General features: G+C 45.4%; 1 protein-coding gene across 1 annotated transcript in view; it reads right to left on the bottom strand.

Moving 5' to 3' along the window:
* COL9A3 (collagen type IX alpha 3 chain) overlaps positions 1–21,859 on the bottom strand; it is a 68,188-nt gene that overhangs the window by 39,387 nt on the left and 6,942 nt on the right. The window contains exons 3-10 of the mRNA XM_065414984.1: positions 19,383–19,418; positions 17,490–17,561; positions 13,649–13,702; positions 5,563–5,598; positions 3,646–3,669; positions 2,998–3,051; positions 2,091–2,144; positions 65–106 (exon numbers count right to left, since the gene is read on the bottom strand). Coding sequence (XP_065271056.1) covers positions 65–106; positions 2,091–2,144; positions 2,998–3,051; positions 3,646–3,669; positions 5,563–5,598; positions 13,649–13,702; positions 17,490–17,561; positions 19,383–19,418 — 372 coding nt within the window. The remainder of the gene's footprint in view (positions 1–64; positions 107–2,090; positions 2,145–2,997; positions 3,052–3,645; positions 3,670–5,562; positions 5,599–13,648; positions 13,703–17,489; positions 17,562–19,382; positions 19,419–21,859) is intronic.

The raw sequence follows: 21,859 nt of genomic DNA on the forward strand, positions 1-21,859 counted from the left end.
ACATAAAAAATTGTTTAAGGGGTTAAGTTAACAATGTGTTGCTACAATATAAAGAAAAACCTACCTGAAGGTCCCCACTGCCATCAGGAAGAACCCCTGGAAGACCCTATAACCAAGAACATTTGGACTTTTAACTATATCAACACAAAGCACCAAAGGAAATGTTATCTCCAAAAAACATAATTTTATTGACAGAGATATTTTCTACTTCTGTATTGCCTTTTTCATCCAAGCCCCTCAAAGCACTTCACAGACATTCATGAGTTAGCTAGGTCAATATATTTACACTCCTTTTACAGGGAGATAAAATGGAGGCAGCACTAGGTTGAATGGCTTGCCCAAGTCACACACCCCTTGGCAGATGGCCAGCGTCAGGCCTATGAGCCACTTACATCTTCCAGAGATGGATGAAGTAGGGTGACCAGATGTCCCGATTTTATAGGGACAGTGCCGATTTTTGGGTCTTTATCTTATATAGGCTCCTATTACCCCCCACCCCCGGTCCTGATTTTTCACACTTGCTGTCTGATCACGCTATCAATGAAGCAAGGTCACCCACCTCAAATCAGTGGCAGAGTTAGCAACAGAACCCCAGAATCCAGGAGCCCTGACAGCTAGTCATGTGCTCTAACCACTAGACCATACAGCTGCCAACACAATGGCTGTGGCTTAAGCAGACCAACATAGAGGTGTGGTTATATCTGCAGGATGTGGGGAGGAACCATGTTTTCCAAGGAGTACATTTTCCAGAGGGAACCCCAATTCCATGTTCCCAAGATTGGTATCTTACAGAGAATTTCCCTTTATAGGGGTGGGACTTTCCACTCATTGTCTAATGCAGAAGTCTTTAAAAGGAGACCCATCTCCTCAGTTATATGTAATTACCAACAACCCTACCTGCACAATTACTCCACTACACACAAAAGCTAGTTTTAGGATATGTGTGACCCCGCATGGCGTCCGTCCCCCTCTTGGGATGGCTGCTGGTACACACAGTGGTTGGGGAGGCTAGTACAACCATAGCTAACAGAGGTGGCTGTTTTAGCTCACACAGTAGACAGAGGCTCATGCTTTTAGATGCACAAGTTAAATCCCAACAGCCAGCAACCCACACAAGGGCATGGGATCACAGGAACACAGGGTCTGATATAGTGCATCAGACTGTCGCTCCATCTGATACCGGCTCTTGCCTCTGTCAGAGTAAGCAATCCCTCCAGACAGGGAGCCAGACATCTTCACAGGATCATCTTCACCCGATCAGGCCCCAAGACCAGCTGTTTTTGAGGAACGTGAAGAAAAATCCCATAACAATACGGCCAATCACACCATGGTTACCCGGGAGGAAAAATCTTTCCCGTGATCAGTGTGTGCCCTGAAGCCACATGGCATTGCATCATGCCCTGCCCACTCGGCATCAGCAGGAATAATAAACACTCATAAGCACGGGAAATAAACAGTCATTGCTTTCCCTCTAATGCAGTGTTGCTCAAACAGGGGACCGCGAGGGTATCCCAGGGGGTCTGCGAGCCCTGCTGATCAACTCCTCCCCCTCCCTCCCATAACTCTCCCCCTTCTGCACACCGGGGAACAGCTGCTCAGTGGCGTGCAGGAGGCGCTGGGAGGGAGGGGAAGGAACGGGTGCGCTCGGGGGAAGGGGGCGGAATCATGTCTGGGGTGTGCAGGAGGTGCTGGGAGGGAGGGGGAGAAGCGGGGATGGGGCGTGCTCGGGGGAGGGGACGAAAAGAGGCAGGGAAGTGGAGGGGTAGGGGAGAAGCGGGGACAGGAAAAGGTGGGGCGGGGCCTTGGGGGAAGGGGTGGAGTGGGGGCAGGGCCTGGAGCTGAGCAGGGGCCTTGGGGGTCTGTGAAAAATTTTAATTCAAAATGGGGGTCCTCGGGTTGCTAAAGTTTGAGAACCACTGCTCTAATGCATTGTTTTTAGCGTGTAGGGAACACTTCAACTTAAGTGGGAGTTTGAACCTAAAACAGCAAATAAAATGCAACTGCCCTGTCAGCTGCTTCCACGGGCACAAGAAGAAGATTCCAAAAATCACACCAAGTTTAGCTTTCTACATGGAAAAATCACAACTTACTGGAGGCCCTGGAGGTCCAGGCTGTCCTGGGAATCCTGGAAGACCTGATGGTCCCTAAAAGGAGTGAGAAATAATAAGAATTCCCATATACACCCTCTGTAGAATCTCTCTTAGGAAAAAAGAGTTCACTGAAGGACCCAATCCTGTTTCCACTCAAATCAACAGACGTTTTGCCGTTCAATCCAATGGGAGTGGGGCAGGCCCCAAATACTATATATGAGATGAATGAGGATAAGAAGGTTTTCTTGGGACAATTTCACTATATTAATAACTTGACTGAAAATCCGAAAAGAAATGAAAGTGCAATCACATTTTTTAATGTGGCGTAAGGGGACATGTCTAGAAGAGGACTGAGCCCTGGTGTCTCTTTCTGCAGATGCTTTTGTGTCTGCCAAAGGAATTGCAAGGACAAATCTGAGTATTTGCACCTGCATTCCTTCAGTCCGAGGCATAAGTCCTCAGGAATTGTACTTCGAAATGTGAATGCAAATTTTGTGCATGACTGCAATATATTAAATGGCTTCATGCCAGTGACACACTTGAGCTCCAGGTGTGACAAATCCCCTGCCACAAAGAATGGACGCCGTTGTCACCAGCTAACCTGCACACATGTAGCATGAGAAACAAAGACTTCCTTCGCAGTTACAGCTTACACGCCCTGTAGACTGCAGCCACTAGAGGGCGAGTTGACTGAACACTTGAGCAGCTCTGGCATGGTAGCTGACACATACCCTCCGCACTAGCCAGTACAGGGAATGGCATCTCCTGCTGGCCTATTCACAGAGCAAGTGTGGTGTCATACTCTCATTAACCTTCCCAAGTGCAGCAAGAGGCCAGAAATAGACCTTGTTCTTCCGTGGCTGCAGGATGTTCAATCAATGGGAATTAAACAGCAAAGGAAACTCACAGGTGACCCCTGAAGTCCGTTTCCACCCGGGAGTCCGCTGGCTCCTGGAGGCCCCTGTAAAATAGAGCTAGAACATTACCCATGCTGCTACCCAGGAAAGCCCTCACAGTACAGCTTTACGCTGCTCACCCCTCCCACTCAGGGACTGGTCCAATCTTACATCCCTCCCTTACACACCTTATCACCCCATTGGCCAGATGCTCTCTATACAAACACAGACACTCCCTGGCTACCTGTGCCCTGTCCCCAAGAGGTATCCCCTTCCAGGGGAAAGCAATGTTCCCACCAGTTACAAAGCTGCTGCACCCTGTGGCATCTCTAATTCACATCAGAGGCCAAACTGGCCTCCAGTAATGTAAAGGGTGCATCAGGCCATCCTTAGCCATGGCTTCACACCCACTGGATTTTGCGTGGCTCAGAGCACTCAAGGATCTGGGTCTGTGGGTGGGTTTTGGAGAAAATACCGAACTAGAACACAACCAATGTAATAATTTAAACCCCCTTTTTGAGGCCTGGTCTACTCTTAAAACTTAGGCCAACCTAGCTATGTTGCTCTGCGGAGTGAATTTTTCACACCCCTGAGCAATGTAGCAAAGTTGACCCAATGTTGTAGTGTAGACCAGCCCTGGGAAAGATGCTGCTACTTACCGGAGGGCCTGGCAGTCCTTTGCCCTGAAAACAAAATTTAAAACAAAGAAAGATCATTTGGAAACTGACCACACAAAGAGTGGATCATTGTATCAAAAAACCACTTCCCCCCCCTCAACACTCCCCTAGCATCTATTATTCTAATTTAGTCAGAAAGTGGAGCCAGAGACAGTTACTGAATCCTAGATTTAGGGTGACCAGATGTCCCGATTTTATAGGGACAGTCCCGATTTTTGGGACTTTTTCTTATATAGGCTCATATTACCCCCCACCCACTGTCCTGATTTTTCACACTTGCTGTCTGGTCACCCTACCTAGATTTGTCATCTGTATTTTGTGTTCACTTTTCCTCTTTGTTGCCCGTGGGCTATTCTCTGCTGCAAGATTCATCCAGTGACCCATCAACGGGTCATGTGCACATATCAGGGTAGAAATATAGCCTCCCCTCCGTTTCTTTTTTAACCTAGTTTTCTCTACAAATCTTTTGCTGTTGGGGAGCCACTTCTCTTGGCACCTGTTAAAAGCTACATTAAAAGAAAACCATCTCTCTGGGGATATGAAAAAAAAAAATCTACCATCCCCGACAAAATAAGGACTGTGACCGAGTTAATGTTATGTGACCGAGTTGTGTGACCGGCTTCTGGCCCGTAAACACAGAGTTTCCGATATCATCGAGAGATCATCGATTCCAAGGCCACAAGGGGGCACTGTGATCACCTAGTCTGACCTGCAGTACAACATAGGCCATGTCACATGTGGGCGAGGTATGTTATCCCATCTCGCCCGTTCTGACCTCGGGAGCGGACAGTCTATTGAAACTGACAAGCAACCGGAATGCTTGACTCTTTGTGCACCTCGATATTCTGCCTCCTGGTTAGGGTGACCAGATAGCAAGTGTGAAAAATCAGGACAGGGGGTGGGGGGTAATAGGAGCCTATATAAGAAAAAGCCCCAAATATCGGGACTGTCCCTATAAAATCGGGACATCTGGTCACCCTACTCCTGGTCATAAGAAGAGAGGACCAGCAGGAGCAGCGGTGTCAGTAGCATGCGCTGATGTTGCACACTGAGTTAGTCATGCCTGTTAGCTCCCTGGGCTGAGAAGCTGGATTTTTAATACCATAATAATCATCACCTTGGAAAAGGCTATTTGATTTTTCAGCATTAAGGAGCCAAGGTTTTTTAAATGCAGTATTTCAGTGGAGAGGTTATATCTGGAATTAAACACATGCCCATCATTTAATTTCCCAGTAGGCTTTTTGAGGGGCTTTGTTACTAAGACATCAGTACTGATCAATGTGGATTTAGCTCTAAATTTTTCTGTAATACCATTGGTCCAAATAGCGATGGTTAAATGTGACTCCCCAGTAAATAAAGAGATCTTCTAACACAGCTGTGTGGATTTCAGAATTATTATAAAGTCTCTGAGGATGCTTAACCAGCTGGATGGTTCAACAGGCTGAACATTTTGACAGCTCCTTTTTATAGGCTGGAAAAGACCTTATCTCGCCCAGCGCAATGGCCGATGAGTTGGCATATGTCCACTGCTGACAGGAACCACGCTGGGTAATTTATAAATGTTGGGCCAAAGCTCACTGAAGCAATAGAAAGTCTCCTACTGAGTTCAGTGGGCTTTGGATCAAGCCTTTGACAGCTAGAACTGGTTTTATATATTTTAAATATATATATTTTAATACAGCCCCCTCCCGGCCAAAATCTCTACTTAGTACATGATCTCTTTTCATCTTTGAGCCCTTATGTTTGGTTCAAGACAAGACCCACATCTTTTCTTGCCCTGTGATCTGACCCTCACAATGAGATAGCTGTCATCAAAACGGGCTTTGCTGGTACTTTACTATGGGGAATTCTGCACCTATATTACGTTACACAAGTCTGCAAATACTCAGAATTACTTACAGCTGGTCCAGGCGGCCCTGCAGGTCCTAAAGCACCCTGTAGGATTAGAAACATCAGAATATGAGTTAGGGTTAGGCCTCTCCACAGAAGTAAAAGGGGAGTTTCCAATCCAGATGTCAGTCTGCTGGCTCATACCATCCAGAACTCACCAGATCATGGGGTCACCTTCCATCTTCCATCTTCCATCTTACACCATGCACATGGAAAAGCGAGACTGAGTTCACAGACATAAGTAAAAGACCCTTTGACATGTCTGATTAGTTAAATGATTCAAGAATGTGCTTGATGCTCAAAACAGAGCCTCCAGGAACCTTTTCCCTACTCTCTTAGAAAAATCTGTGAGCCGATATTAAAACACGAGACTCCACTAAGTGAGACTAAATATGGGGAACCACAACACGCCACAGATTGGGCACTGGGAATCTTTAAAGTTTGCTAAAGATAGAGTGAATCTCACTGGCTCCCATTTGAAACGTCCTGTTTCATAATTACTTCATGCTGTGGACCCGAAGGCTATATTTGAAATCGTTGACAGGATCGGGATCCAACTGTACTGCATTTTATTAATTCATACTTTCCCCCTTCTAGCAAAGATGTTTAGATTCCATGACTTGTCTCTTTTTGCCAGCTATTCTGGTGTTATTTCCCTCTTGCTTTTGCATTCCAAACCTTAAGCCTGATTTACAGTTTTCTGAGCATGTTTGCAATCTTAAATTTTACTCTAAAATCAGATCACTGAAGTTGCTAAGTTCCTGCTTCATTACAGATAACAAGAAAGACAGCTGGGCTTTTTTAATCCCTTTGTTGTGTTCTGAAGGTGCCAACGCTGTAAAGAGCCTATGAAATTAATCATTGGTTAATGCTCCAAAGCAGACTAAATGGAAATGGAAAAATGAATGAAGAAAACACTGTTCCCTGCATGGTGATTCTACAGCCACTGAACACAATGGGTTACAGAATGGCAGGCCTCCTGTAACTTCATCTCTGCCCTTGCTGCCATGTGAAATTACAGGAAAGATTTGGGCTTATTCACATTGGTGTTGAGGGCAAACACATTTCCTTCTGTTTGAGTAAGCAACTGTGCTCAATGTTGCGTGCTGAATCATACAATTCACCAGCCATCTTCCCTACAAATATCTGGAGACTCAGAGGGCTTATCTATAAGCACACTGCGGTACTGACTATAAATAAAACATTAGCCAGCAATACGCTAAGTCTCATGGTATAGATGATCGTTCATACTAATGCCATGCCCAGCGGACTGTAATGTCAAACAGGGTTGTCATCCCCACCTTCTAAAAACTGGCAACAGGTTTGTATTTCTCTGAGAAAACTCCATGACATCTTTAGCGACTCTGGAGTCCTCACTCCTGCAGGTTGGGATTTGCAAAACTTTATGGTGTGCCAATATGCCCAGGATCAGCCATTTGCCTGTGTAATTAACCTACCTTAAAATCTACACTGTACCGGAACAGTCAGCAACAAGCCTTAATGCAGTAACTGATCCTGGAGCTTGAGGGAATATTTACACTGCACACTAAACTCAGGCTCCAAGTCAGGTTTGAGCCCAAGCCCCCCTTCCGTCCACACACACAAAAATCTGACTCCAGTCGGCAAGTATTCAGGGCCCAGGTTGTGGGGGGGGGGAAGGTGGGTCAGAGCCCAAGTCACACGGTGACTCAGGTCCTAGCCCTGTCATTTTGCAGTGTGGACACAGGTCAAGCCGCAGACCCAAGTCAGAAGTTCTTCATATTGCACTATGGATGTTAGCACGGCTGGGAGACTCAAATTCAGCAACTGCAAACCCAGGTTGACAATGCAGTGCGGAGGCTCAAGCGAGGGCTTGGAAACATCCAGTCCACAAGCCTGGGTCCCATAGTCCCGGGCTTACACTGCAGTTGACGCACCCCTAGTTAGCTGTCTACTGTCATATCAAAAATGACCTTCATCAAGACACGCTTTTGACGACACCCGTAACAATGAAGAGTTCCCTAGGAAATAGCATGGTATGCTCCTAGCAAAGGAAGAATTCAGAGATGTGTCTGCATGGCATACTAATGCCCGAGTGGGACTTCTCCCATGCTTAGGCACAGATTTTAACCTTGCAAGATCAGGTCCTAAAATCCCAATTCAATTTCTAAAGGACTAGATTGGGAGCCCCTAGTGTGGAGCAGCCGTTGCTGTTGTATAAGGAGGTAACTACAGGAACCAAAGGTTATTTTCCACCTGGGAAGGCGGGGACAGATCAGGGAATCGCACGCTTGACTGCGGCTGACAGCAGGTGCTGGTTACTACTGAGTCGATAAGGTTTAAATACAAGCTCTCTGGGCTTGAGATCACACACACATGCACCCTCGCCCTGACAAGTAGCCCCACTGAAATCAACACGGCTATTAATGTGAGCCTTCTGCCACCCTGCCTGCCCAAAGCAGCCCTATAGCGGCATTCTCCAGCAATACGGCTCCAACACGACCCCCGCCTCCCTCCTTGGAGTCAGTGTAGGGGGCACGTGCAGGGAAACCAGAACTTGGCTGGGGCTTCCCTACAGCTCAGCAATTCCCAGCTGCTGTATCAGCCCCGCAGGGTCACTGATGGCCACTCTAAGTTACGACCAGCCCGGTACACAGCCACACTAGGATCTGGGCAGCACAGAAGGGAGCTCGAAGACTCAGTCAAAGATGTGGGTCAGTATTTTCAGAGGCCTTTGGAAAAATGGGAAGGGGACGAGCTAAGGCAGACATCCTGGGGGAATGAGTTCCACTCCCTAGATGCTCCTGTATCTACCAGTGAAAATGGAATAGTTTACTTCTTATCTCAAATGACTGACACACATGCATGAATGCGCACACAGGATCGTTGTCTACAGAGCATAACTTAGGGAGCTGTGAGGTACCCAGGAACTAAGGGCTTATACAAATCTGTGCATGGAAAATGCACGGGAGCTCCACAGAAACCTGCTTCAACGTGAATCTCTTGGCATTTGGGCAAAACCTCAATAGCTGAGTATTTTTAAAGTTTTCATTTTTCACCACCATTGTTAGTCTTGGAGAACAATTTATTGGTCCAAGTAACACACCATCTGGCCTTCCCATAGCATTGCTACCACCTGGGAAATGAAACAGCATCAGGAGACCAGCTCTCCTGTTATTTCAGTACCATCAATGGCTCCAGGAAGCTTGAAAAAGTCAATGAAATGTGTAAACACACAAATATTAGACACCAAGCCCGACCCTCTTTTCTACTGCCAAGAGTTTCTGCTTGAGTTTAGCGGACTGATGTTCTCAAAGTTCTTAGCCTATTCTTAACCAGAAAGGAGGTTTAGCTGTGACAGGGTAGGGAAAATACAGCCAGACAGCCGATAACAGAAGGTTGACTTAATTATTCATGTTAACAAGCATGAGGGAAGAGAGGAGGAGGAGGAGATGTGCCACTCTTATTCAACGTGAGTGATAGTGAGCTCATCTTTTGTTTAATGGCACCAACACAGGCCTCACGTTGAATTTTTCTATGCTGTGTTGATGCTCACGATGCGAGATAGAACGGCTTTGTTCACCTGCCCCCACAGCTCTTTACTTGCATTGCTACTATTGTTCTCAGTTGCTGCGATTCCAGGGTAAAGGCAGAACTCAGAACAGTAAATGAGGAGGTGACAGACTCAGACACACAACAAGCGATGTATTTATTTATAGGCCATTTTAAACTTAATGCTCAGCCAGTAAAAATTTACACAAGAAGCCCCACGTGAGTGGAGTGCTCGTCTGTTACATTCACTGACTCTCGAGATTCTCAGGGTCAGATTGCCACAGGCTCACAAAAAGCTCGCACAAAATCCATGCCCAATTTGCACGTGCAGTTCCCATGACGGCACACACAGACGGTCAATTCTGCCAGTGTGTGTGTGCAATTGTGCATGGTGACTGCATGCACAAACTAGAACAACCGCCCATGCGATTGTTAATTTAGCCCCCGGGTTTTCAGAATTTCATCCACATAATTGCACATGTAGGCCCCGAGATTGGATCGGGCGGCATGCATAGAACCCCTTTGAAATTGCCGCTAGAGCTCCCTTTTCCTCCCAGCAACTCCCCAGGGAAAGAGCGTGAAGGTCAGGTTCCCACTTGAAGAGCAGCCTCGTGGGATTGCCTCCTTGTCTGGGGGAGTCTGTCAGGCTGCCACACACTCCAATTGCCTTGGCTCTTACCGCCCCAAAATCAAAAAAGAATAGTATCTTTTTAAATGCACAGTTTAGAAATGGTGGTGGTGGGGGGAAGTGAAAGCAGAAGTGTAGACAATAAATTGCAGGTGTCTCAGAGATGACACCGGTACAAATGCACCCTAACAGCCCCATTATTTTCTACTGAGGAATTTTGCGTGTGTTTGGAGACCAGTCCGTCAAGGGCTATAGCACGTACTCCTCTTTCAGAACCTGTCAAATGAGGCCGGGGTGAACCAGTTCTGATAAAAACTCTCGCATGCCACCACCCAAAACTCAAACTGAACCAGAAGTGATTTTTCTATGGGCTAGGATTTTTTAAGGGGCCTAAGAGTGCTTAACTCCTCTAGGATCCTTTAAACATGCCAGTCTTCGGGTACGTCTTCACTACCCGCCGTATCGGCGGGTAGCAATCGATTGATCCGGGATCGATGTATCGCGTCTCGTTAAGACGCGATATATCGATCCCCGAACGCGCTCCCCGTCGACTCCGGAACTCCACCAGAGCGAGCGGCGGTAGCGCAGTCGACGGGGGAGCCGCGGCCGTCGATCCCGCGCCGTGTGGACCCCAGGTAATTCGATCCAAGATACTTCGACTTCAGCTACGCTTTTCGCGTAGCTGAAGTTGCGTATTTTGGATCGACCCCCCCCCAGTGTAGACCAGCCCTTAGAGTTCAGAAGATTTCTGATGACTTTCACTTCATGTTCTCTCTCCCATGGCCTGGTCCAGATTGCTGTCAGGAATGGAAGTACTGAAATATTATGGCCAAGTATTTGGGTTCCACAGAACATGCCTGGGAAATGGAAGTGACCTTTATTTTCAGAGGGATTTAAAAGGAAGCCAAAAGACCCTCAACTCAAGGTTAAAACTTGGCATCCAATCTCTCAGCCAGGAAACCATTATTTTAATTCAGAAATATTTAGGGGGCATTTTCTGAATTTGAAAAGAGTCTGAAACTGTATCCAGTACAGAGTGTGATAAGACAGATGGACAGACCTGGAAAATAACCCAGTAACTGCTGGTCAGAATGTTTACTTGGTGATCCCAGGAAGCACTGCCATTCCACCCCAAGATTTCTGCATACCAACCCAGATTAGAAATGTTTTCCCTTATTAAATTTAAGGAGGATGATTAAGCCAACAGATTTCTGAGGAGCCAAGTGGCTCATTAAGAAGTGTCTTGCTAGGAACAGGCTGTAATCCGATAAAAATCAACTCTATTGCAGATGTCAACTCAGCCATTGTCCCATTGCATATTACTCAGGTTTTCTTCTGATCACTTTCATCTTTAACCCTAAAACCTTTACAACCACTGAGGACAAGGCTAGATACTGCTCCTGTAAAAAGAAAATTTTAAGTTCCAGACACCTACTGAATTAAACCTGGATTCTGCTCGAATTGAAATCAATTGCATAACTCCCATTGACTTCAGCGGGGCAAATTCGGGTCCTTAATACATAGCAATGAAGGTTCCTTCTACTTTTCAATGATTATAGGTCAATATGCAGTCCTGGAGTCAGGTGTGACTCAATTAAGTTCAGTGGAGGTGCACCAGTTAATAATGCATTTTCTGACTCAACTCATTCTCCTGATAACACTCTGCTTTCTCTTAGGATTGGAAAATGATCTTACCATAATTTTTTACAGTGGGGCAATATTATTTCTGAATATCCATGGATACAGTATATAAAATGCGTGCCTAATATGACATTCTAAATTCAGACATAAATATAAATTATTATGGGTTCTAGAAAGTAGCTGAGTCTTGGTATTTTCTCAGAGATCCACTGATTTATTGATGCATTCTACACTGTGTACACACAGTATAAAACACTAAACTTCAAACAGCCCCTTTAAAATCTTTTGATCTTTTAAATCTTTTAAATCCTTTGGCATCAGCAATAAGGTGATAATCCAGATAATCTCATAGCCAAAATTAATTGTTTTCTTGTTTAAAAATTTCTCAGGGCTGACAATGCCATTGATATAGGAACAGTCCTACTCCTAAAGTCAATGGGAGAACAGACCTAGAGTAACTGAACTATTTCATTAGGGTGCTTGAGAATCTCTTTGCCCAACCAAGAGAGGCAGCCTTTATGGGAGAACAGAAACATTTCTTAATAATATAGTAACAGAAGCTAAAAATCTCTTGTGAATAAACTGCCATAAGCCAAGTACACCTGTTCATAGTGACAGCCAGAAGAGCCTTTTTACCCACAGAGGCCCAAGTTTAGGAAACGTCCTTATTCAGAAAAGAACTTAAGTATGTGCTTAACTTTAAGCACATGCTTACATCCATTGAAGACAGTACGCACATGCTTGTATTGCATTGACTGCAACAGTTCTTACGTGCTTTCTTGACTAAGGGCCAGAGGAAATGAAGTTAGGATAACAATTCTGCATTGCTAAAGCTCTGTTTTCAAATTCAACAATTTCTTCCCCTGCTTTTATTACACTGACTATAAAAAAGACTTTCTGGATGGATTGCTGACCTTAAAAAGATGCTGTAAATGTCAACAGGTCTAAAATTTGCACCATGCTGACAAACAGGTTTTCAAGACCTGGGAACACATGTCTAATCTGAACATACAGTTAGGTCATTGTGTGCGCTAATAATGAATTTGCATGCTTCAGCTAAATGCTTAAAATGTGAGTTACTTTGTGCATACATCAAATTCTCAGGTACCCTGTTTGCACATGGATATCAGGTGTGTGTGCGCTCAAATGGGTTCTATGGGTAACAGAACATGCAAATGAGGCATGTTTTTGTGGCCCAGGCCTTCTTTCTATTGAAAATCAGGGCTGGATCCTGGGAGGTGCCAAGCATCCCCAACTCCCCTTGAAGGGAAGTTGAGGGCACCCATAACTTCATGGGATCAGGCCCTTGGGCCCTGTTGGTGGGGATTTTCAAAAATGGCCTAACTGTGCTCCCACTGAAATCAAGGATAAAACGCTCAGTGGGAGCTGAGCTAAGTCAAAGGTGAGTGCATCTGAAAACCTCCCCCTACTTATCTCCTCTTCGTGCACAACATCCTTCCGCACCTTCTGTTTTTATTGAAGGCGACTGCAACAGAGATGGATTCTCAAGTGGAGAATGCCAGCACAGATGGGAAGCAGCCAAGAGCACAGTTTTGCTCCATGACTTACAAAGCTTGAGACCTAACACATTGTAAGACCTACGGCAGACCTCTCTCTTTCCCATAGTGCCCCTTGGCAGAGTTCCTATAAGCAGCTATTACTTTCAATGAAAAAAATCTATCTTGCTTCTTGCTGTGAAGGCTGTGACATCCATGCTGATGCAACTAATGATGTCACCATGTCAAGTGTGACCACAACCCAGGAATTAATGAAAGACACCAGTCTACACAACTGAGAAAAAAAAGCAGCAGTAGAAAAAATAACAGGACTCTGCACTCAGACCACAAATAAATCCCTAATAACGGTATTTGGATAAACCTGGAAAGCTTGTTAATTGAATTTATGTTCTACACAGGCTCTCTGAATGCATCAAGGAGCTAGTTATGCAACCAAAGTATCCTGAGATCTGGTCTGCTAATGGTATTTCCTTATCCAGGACATCCAAGACCAGGCACATACATGGCTCCCTGAGGCAATTAGAAACAAACCAGTGAAATATGTCAACACACACAAACACCTGAAATACAAACATTAGACCCAGTGCACAAGCATGCAAGGGGTGTACAGCACCTAGCACAATGGAGAACTGGTCCAGGACTAGGGCTTCTAGGTGCTAGGACTATACAAATAATATTCTAAATGTCACCAAGTTACAAAGAGATTTGAAATAACCATTGAGCAGTGCCTTGAGAATATAAATGTAAGCAGACTAAGGATTTAAGTTCTAATACTTACTCTTTCTCCTGGTGGCCCATTTGGGCCGGGCGGGCCATCGGGTCCTGTTAAACCCTGGGAGGGAAAGAAAGGCAGGGATAAGAGCAGAGAAGAAGACAGATCTAGAGCCTGTTGGAAACCCCAACCAATATCCCTGTTACAGAAAGGGAGTTGGGTGCCCAAATCCCATGAAATCCTGACGACCATCCTCTTAATGAGAAACCAGGGACGGAAAGTACGTGGGTCTCTTCTACTCATTCAGCACATCTGGTGAAACACCCAAGTCAGTTACTGTTTAACCACAGCTAAAATTTGGGCCAAATTTCCAAAGCTAGGGCCAACGGGTGCTCATGCAGCCCAGGGTGTGCTCCTACAGTGGCCACAGAACCCCAGAGTTGTGCATGCAATTATCTGATTTGCATATGCAAATGACAGTTTTTGCATACAGTGGGTGTATATATATTTCGGCTGAGGCACTTGTTGCACCTACTTTTGAACGTTTTTGGCCCTTGAAGGTTTTGTCCTACTTTCATGATTAGATCCCTAATCGGATATTAAAAATAAATATCTTCATTTAATTTGCCTCTAAAGTAAATGATCAAAACACATATGGTTGTTAAAAAAGTGTTATTCCATCAGTTATTCATTTTAAAATAGTTACAGTACTGATCATTTTAACTGAGATTTGGGGCGTACTGTTTAAAAACACATCACGAATGTTAAGAAAAAAAATCAATAGCCATATGTGTCTGTTTCTTGAAACCTGTGAGGTTCCACAGTCTGGGACTCAGTTTCAATGCTTAGCTTTGTTTCGGAACAAGTGTTATAGGGCCTGATCCTGCAAAGACTCCAGTGGAACTGCTCACATGAATGAAGTTATTCAGGTGTGTAAGTCCTGGCAGGATTGGGCCAGCAAGCAATTAAAATCCCTTTTCTAGTATCACAACAAATTAGACAGCGCACTAACAATACCATACCTTTATACACAAACGTCTTTCATGTGCTGCAGTATCATGAAGGGCCTCCAATACTCACTCTAAGTGGTACCCTACACTTTGAGTGATCTATTTCTTGGAGTAAACTGCTGTTAATGGGCAGGTGTGACTCAGTAGGACTCAAAATGCTTACAGTGTCCCTATAAAAGCTATTAAAGAAAAGGAAAGTTTTAAGGGCAGAGTCAAATATAGGCCATGGTTCAATATCTTAGAGGGAGGAAGGAAGTCACTGCCAGACAGATGAGGCAGTAGAAATGCAACATCGGGTCACAGATTGGGTTCACCATGGGGAATGGAAGGGAGAGCATGGCCAAAGTCATGGAGTGACTGAGCTTGGGACAAAGTTAGATGGAGTGGAGTGAGTCCACAGAGATGTCAGGAAACCAGGAAGGCAAACATGAATTGGGTTTTGGAGATAGACCCAGGATTAAGTGATGAAGGATGGGCTGCTATTGTTCACAATTCCTAGGCCAAGAGTGACCTGGCTGTAGCATTGGACTCTGTGAAGTATCAAGAATGGGAATTTAAGATCATAAAAGGGAACTGTCATGGACAAGGAGGAAAGTGATCAACATGTGAATAAGGGATTTCCGCAAAGTCAGGGTTGGTGTTAGGACCAATCCAGGGAGAGTTTCAGAGAGGGTGACAGATGCATACAGAAACAGAAGAGGTGGTGTGAAGAAGGCGGTTTGGGTTAAGGATGAATCCAAGTTTTTGGGCCTTGGAAGGAAAGTTAAGCAGAGTGACAGTGAAATAAGAGAGATGAGAACACAGGGTTTTGGTTGGTTTGGTTTTTTACCTAGGAGAAGAACTTAAGTCTTTGAAATGTTCAGTGCTAAGAAATCACGGTGTAGTGAGGACCTGATTGAGCCAGAGGGCTGAGGCAGATGTCAACAGATGTAGAGCTGGGGGGCCATCCCCCTAGAAGCAACGTTCAAGCCAGCAACGAAACAACTCAGAGGAAGGAGACAAATGGAAAATGGGAAGAGGCACACGCTCCATAATGGAGGACAGCGAGTGTTAAACGTTTAGCTTATCAAATATACAGGATAGTTAGGAAAACCATAAAAGGAGACTGATGAAGACACTGGGATAGATTCTCAGCGGGTATAAACAGTCATAGCTCTATGAAAATCAGTGGAGCTATGACAATTTATATCAGCTGAGGGACTACCCCACTGCCTTTTCTCAAGGCATTGGAAATTGTCTAGAGAAAAGATGGCTAGTATAACAAGCCATCAGATCAGATATCGTGAGAGAGATATGTGCTCAGAAGCGGAAGCAGGTGATTAACCACCCAGAAGGGCAAACCTCATTAGTATGTAAGGGTCAAAGATCAGAATGAAAGAGGTTCTGCAGGTTGTGTAGGAGGTGAGAGAAGACAATCTCCAGAACCTTGCTGGGAAAAGGGAATGTACAGTAATTACAGAAGCAACTGTATAGCTAAAGGGACACTGCCAGGGAGTTTAGAACCAAATTTAGGTTATCTTAAAAAATATTACTAATAGTAACAAGACATGTTTTTATAAGCCACTTTTAAAAAAAAATCAATTAAATGTATGTTTAAAGATTTCCTCATAGTGTTTGCAACCCAAGCACCATAGCATTGCACTTGTTCAGATAATCTAGTTTTATTTTCCTTGTTTATGTAGTTTTTACTATCAGAATTTCACTCAGCTGGGAGAAGGAAAACAGACATGATGTATTTTGAGTCAGTTTCACTTCCAGGTTCTCATAGTACAATGCTACAGCATTTGGATCAAGAGATGTAGAGCTGTACGTACGTAATCTGGTTCGATGCTTGGCGGCAGGCAGTCAGCGTACGCTAGGCTCGGAGACCTGCAATTCTCTGAATGCAGCTGCTCTCATCAGGAAGGTAGATATGTGCTGATTTTAGGGCCGGACAATGCACAATGAGCTACAGGACAGCAAAGAATAATGCCGTGCTGCAAGAAGTCCATGGAAGACTGGCCAGATACGGTTTCAGTGCTCTACCATTGCATTCAAACCACTAGATCTCATACTAGTAATTGGCTTTTGGTAGCACAGTTACCACCAGATCACAGCCTTGCCTCATTTGCACTTAAAGCCAGCTGCACATGGACTCTAATGAAGTACATGCATTAAGCCTTGAAGAGCCACTGAATCCAAAAATATGAATTGGTTTACATTCATATATTTTGAAAGGACTTAAAACATCAAACTGATAAAGTTTGGTCAGTTGTTTCCCCATTCCTGAATCAGAAATGTGTCTATTTTTGTACTTGGTTATACAGCAGCCATATATCAGTGTTTCAGTAATTTGGCATCCCAAGATGGAAAGGACCAAAGACATCTGGCAGCCTGAAGAGGACTGAAAGGGTTTATTCTGAACCTACTGGGAACCTAGAATCCACTTGCAACGGAACTGAAGAAAATCTGAACTCTTGTAGGTTTGTTTACTCTTGGCTCACACCATTGATGCTTCAGGTGGGTGCAAACAGCCCAAATAAAAGGAAGATTTTGAGGCTTGCACAATAAACACCTGATGATTTAAATGTTCTCCACGCCTCAAATCACCTGAAACTACAACAGGCAGAGGCTGTTCTGGGCCACTGGGAGTAACCATGAAGAGAGACAGCGCTGATCATACCATCAAAACAGGTCATTGACAGCTAGTGCCTAGGATAGACCACTGATGCGCTAAGTTTTGACTTTGCGCTGATCAAAACATGTTGCAAAACCCAACAACAACTAAAATTTGCTGTTTGCATTGCTCTCGCATAAGATTTCCCTTGGTGCGTAAGACACAGATTCAGCTCAGTACCCACATCTGCTGCCAATGTAAAATATTTGATCAATCCAAGAGAAGAAGCTGAAATACTCACATCCACTCCAGGAAGGCCAGGTAACCCTGCTTCACCGGCCTTTCCAGGCTTCCCTGATGCACCTTTCGGCCCCTAAACCAGATTAATAGACAGTCACTGTTAATATAATAATTACAGAAGCATGCTATGACTTGATACAAGATAGAAGATGATCAGCTCATTTCTTAAAGTGCTAAATTTATATCCTGCAATGCAGGAAAATGTCTTCAAAATAAATTGATTTGATCATTAATCTACAAGTATGTAAATCTCTAGTCACTTATGTGCTTTGGTTCATTTTTCTATAAACCTGGTAATTTGCTTGGCACAGCTTTCTTCTCGTGCAGTTCCATGTACGTGTACTGATCCCCATTGCAGCCCCGAGCACAAGGGGGCGTCAGGGTGTGGTTGGGGGTGTTGCAGCTGGCACAGTTCTGAGGAGACCTAGGACCACTCTAAGATGCCTAGGGAGCTAAAGAGGACCCTGGATGATCTCAGGAATGGGGAGCCACAAACAGGGCCGGCTCTAGGCACCAGCAAACCAAGCACGTGCTTGGGGCAGTACATTTTCAGGGGCGGCATTCCGGCCTCCTTTTTTTTTTTTTTTGCTTCCGGCAGCAAAAGACTAGAGCTGGGCCTGGCAGCAGCAGCGCCTCATGCGCGGGGGACTGCGGCAGGGCGGCCAGAAGCAGCAGCAGCGGAACCATAGAGGCCGGGGCGCTGCCGTGCGGGGCCCACGTCCCGCTCTCCGGGGCTCCGCTTCCTCTGGGGCTACCCTGCCCCGGCTCCGTAGCCCCCTGCTGGGGCGGTCCCCCAGCTCTGCCCTCCTGGTCCCGGCCGGTCCTGAAGGCGGGAGCCCTGGCTGGAGGGACCCTGGGCTGAGGCGCGGCCCGGGAGCCCCGCTGCTTACCCCAATCCTGCCAGCACCGGACCGGCTGGAGGCGAGGGGGGAGCGGCGGAGTCAGCACTGGTGGGGGGGAGCCCAGGGCTGGGGCAGCAGGGGGTGCAGGTGGGGGTGGGAGAGAGCCCAGCGCTGGGGTGGCAGGGGGTGTGGGTGGGGGAGGGCACTGGGGGGGGGGGTGAGAGCCCAGGGCTGGGGTGGGGGGCAGCCAAAAATTTTTTTGCTTGGGGCGGCAAAAAACCTAGAGCCGGCCCTGGCCACAAAGGTGACATAATGCTAGCACTGTCACACAGCCCCTCTTCAGTTTTACAGAGCCAGAGCGGAGGACTGAGTCCCGCATGTTTTGCCACCTATTGCAAGTTCTGTCACAATATTTCATTTTATCTCTGACGCTGCTTTACTCAACATTTTCGTTTGCATATTTTTTCGCTATGGGCCACATTTCCAAGCTTGATTTTACAGTCCACGTTTGCAGGTAAAACTAAAAGCAGTTGCAGGAGTGGCCTACACACATTTTCAAGGTGCAAAAGCTGCATGTGTGTGTGCAAGCCAAGCAACCGGAAGGATGCCCAAATGATGGTTTGGACACCCAGAAACAAGTGTGCAAACTGGAGTCCAGAGCTGAGAGTGCTGCATAACCATATGAAAACTCTGCATTTACATAGTGTTCTTTCTCATGTTGAAAGAACTGTAAAAACAATGTCTGCAAAGAGAGTTGAACGACAATACAAGCCCTTTAGCTCCACTATTCTGATGCTTTATCCCAGATCCTCTGCTCTTCTAACTATGAAACAGGAAAGTATGTTTCTTCTTAAGGTCAGTGCTGACTCCATGCTGCCGGTTGTTCTCAGTTTGCATGCCAAACATGCAAATAGGAGTTCTGCTGAGGACTGAAAGGAGAAAGTGCAATTTGTGACCCTTGCTGCTGAAAAACTAGTGATTCACATACATTATTCCCCGTAGCAGATTTACAAGCGAGAGAGTAAATTAGTTGTTGATCAGTAAATACTTACTGGTGGGCCAGGTAAACCAGGTGGGCCAGGTTCTCCCTAAAGGAATGAAAAAAGACAATGAAACTGAAATCTCTCCTACAAAAGTTTTTTTTCTCCTGCTGATAATAGCCCACCTTAATTGATTAGTCTCGTTATAGTTGGTATGGCAACACCCATTTTTTCACGTTCTCTGTGTACATATATCTTCCTACTGTATTTTCCACTGCATGCATCCGATGAAGTGGGTTTTAGCCCACGGAAGCTTATGCCCAAATAAATTTGTTAGTGTCTAAGGTGCCACAAGTACTCCTCGTTCTTTTCCCTATCACAGTCTCTTTGCAGCAGCCACATAAACGCTCATTAGAAGTCCATTTCTCTCCCCATGCCCACTTGGAGAATTGCCATGACTTGGGGTGACCTGCACGTTAAAGGGTCTGCCCGTGACTTACTATACGCTAAGCCATTGATCCTGCCATCCTCTGAAACATGAAGTTCCCTGATCCAATCTTCCACATCTATGAGGGTTGCCAATTTTGGTTTGACATATTCCTGGAAGTTTCATCACCTGACATAATCTTTAATTAAAGATTAAGGGATGGTGTCCCTAGCCTCTGTTTGCCAGAAACTGGGAATGAGCGACAGGGGATGGATCACTTGATGATTACCTGTTCTGTGCATTCCTGGGGCACCTGGCATTGGCCACTGTCAGAAGACAGGATACTGGGCTATATGGACCTTTGGTCTGACCCAGTGTGGCCGTTCTTATGTTCTTAAAGATTCATCTTTAATTCCTGGAGACTCCAGGACAATCCTGGAGGGTTGGCAATTCTATCTAGCAAAACCCACATGTTATTCACCAGCAACCTCTGGAGAGAGAGACGATTCAGTTAACAGTTTTCATTTATGATAAACAGTTTTCAGGTACATAGAAGGTTGTTACAAAGAGGAGGGAGGTAAATTGTTCTCATTAACCTCTGAGAATAGGACAAGAAGCAATGGGCTTAAATTGCAGCAAGAGCGGCTTAGGTTGGACATTAGGAAAATTTCCTAACTATCAGGGTGGTTAAGCACTGGAATAAATTGCCTAGGGAGGTTATGGAATCTCCATCATTGGAGATTTTTAAGAGCAGGTTAGACAAACACCTGCCAGGGATGGTCTAGATAATACTTAGTCCTGCCATGAGTGAAGGGGACAGAACTTGATGACTTCTCGAGGTCCCTTCCAGTCCTATGATTCTATGATTCGGAATGCTGCTCAAACAGCATAATTTATCCCAGACCCTTCCAGGAATAACTTACACTCTGGGTTTCCTCAGAGGTAAAGCAAAGAGGAAGGCGTCTGGCCACCGAAGCTTTTACATATTCTGTTGAGTTGGATATGCAAATGCAAAACCAGACACAAGAGGACATCCTGAGGATTTGTGACACTCTCAGGGGAACATGTGACCATAAACCAGTGATGAGACAGACTACATGTGTCTGAACGGATTATATTCATGGGCTCTGTTTTTAGGGAGGGAGAAGGCACAAGCAAAAAACAACTGATCTCCATCCCTCCCAATTCAATTGCAAAAGTAAGGTAGCTGCCAACGGATAACATTGCACCACTGGGCAATGGCTCCTATTTTCAGTGTTGCTGGTGAGCCAGGTTAAAATTATGGCATTGACAACCCGGCACAAAGGTGACAAATAAAAAAGTCTCCAAAATCTCCACTCCTGTTGCTGGACCATGTCTCCCCACATCCAATACTATGCTGCCCATACATATTGTTTAAAGATTAGCATAGGCCACGGACCAAGCGATATGAAAGAATGGGAACTGTCTGAGCTTTATGTTCACTTCCTGGGAGGAATGCTCATCTTCTCTACATACCATGATGCAAGGATGGCCCAGTGGTTTGGGAATCCCAGGGCTCAATCCCCTGCTCTCCCACTGGATTCCTTGGGCAAATCCTTGGCCTTGCTGTGCCTCTGTCTGCAACATGGGGATAAAAGCACCTCCCTCTTGTGGGGATAAATGCATTACAAATTGCGATTCTCCAGCAATAGGGCCATCTCGGTACATAAAACAGAACGATCAACTGCTCCAGACAAGCTGAGCATTTAATTAATATAGCTGAAATGAAGAGAAAAATAAGATTTTCTTTAGCCTAAAAACTGCTATTGCATTCCCTCTAGCTATTTTAAAATAAAAAATCGCAAAGAAGATGGCCTAATTATATTAATCTGCGCAGGAAGTGTTATGTATCTGGGATGGAGATAATAAAGTCTACATTGCAATGTTTCTTAATAATCTAAGAAAACGTGTTGCCTGTTATGCCCATGAGTTTAACATGTCTCAGATCTCCTGAGCTGTGCTCTGGGGAAGGGGCATGGATGGCTACCTGCCACATTTCTACTCTCCTAACCCTGGAGCCAGCCATCCCGGCATAAAGTTAGAGCAGCCTTGTGGTCACTGGAGCACAGCATTTTCTCACCACAGTCCCTCCTGTCCCGCG

This window comes from Emys orbicularis, chromosome 12 (genome assembly GCF_028017835.1).
Source record: "Emys orbicularis isolate rEmyOrb1 chromosome 12, rEmyOrb1.hap1, whole genome shotgun sequence".
Taxonomy (NCBI): domain Eukaryota; kingdom Metazoa; phylum Chordata; order Testudines; family Emydidae; genus Emys; species Emys orbicularis.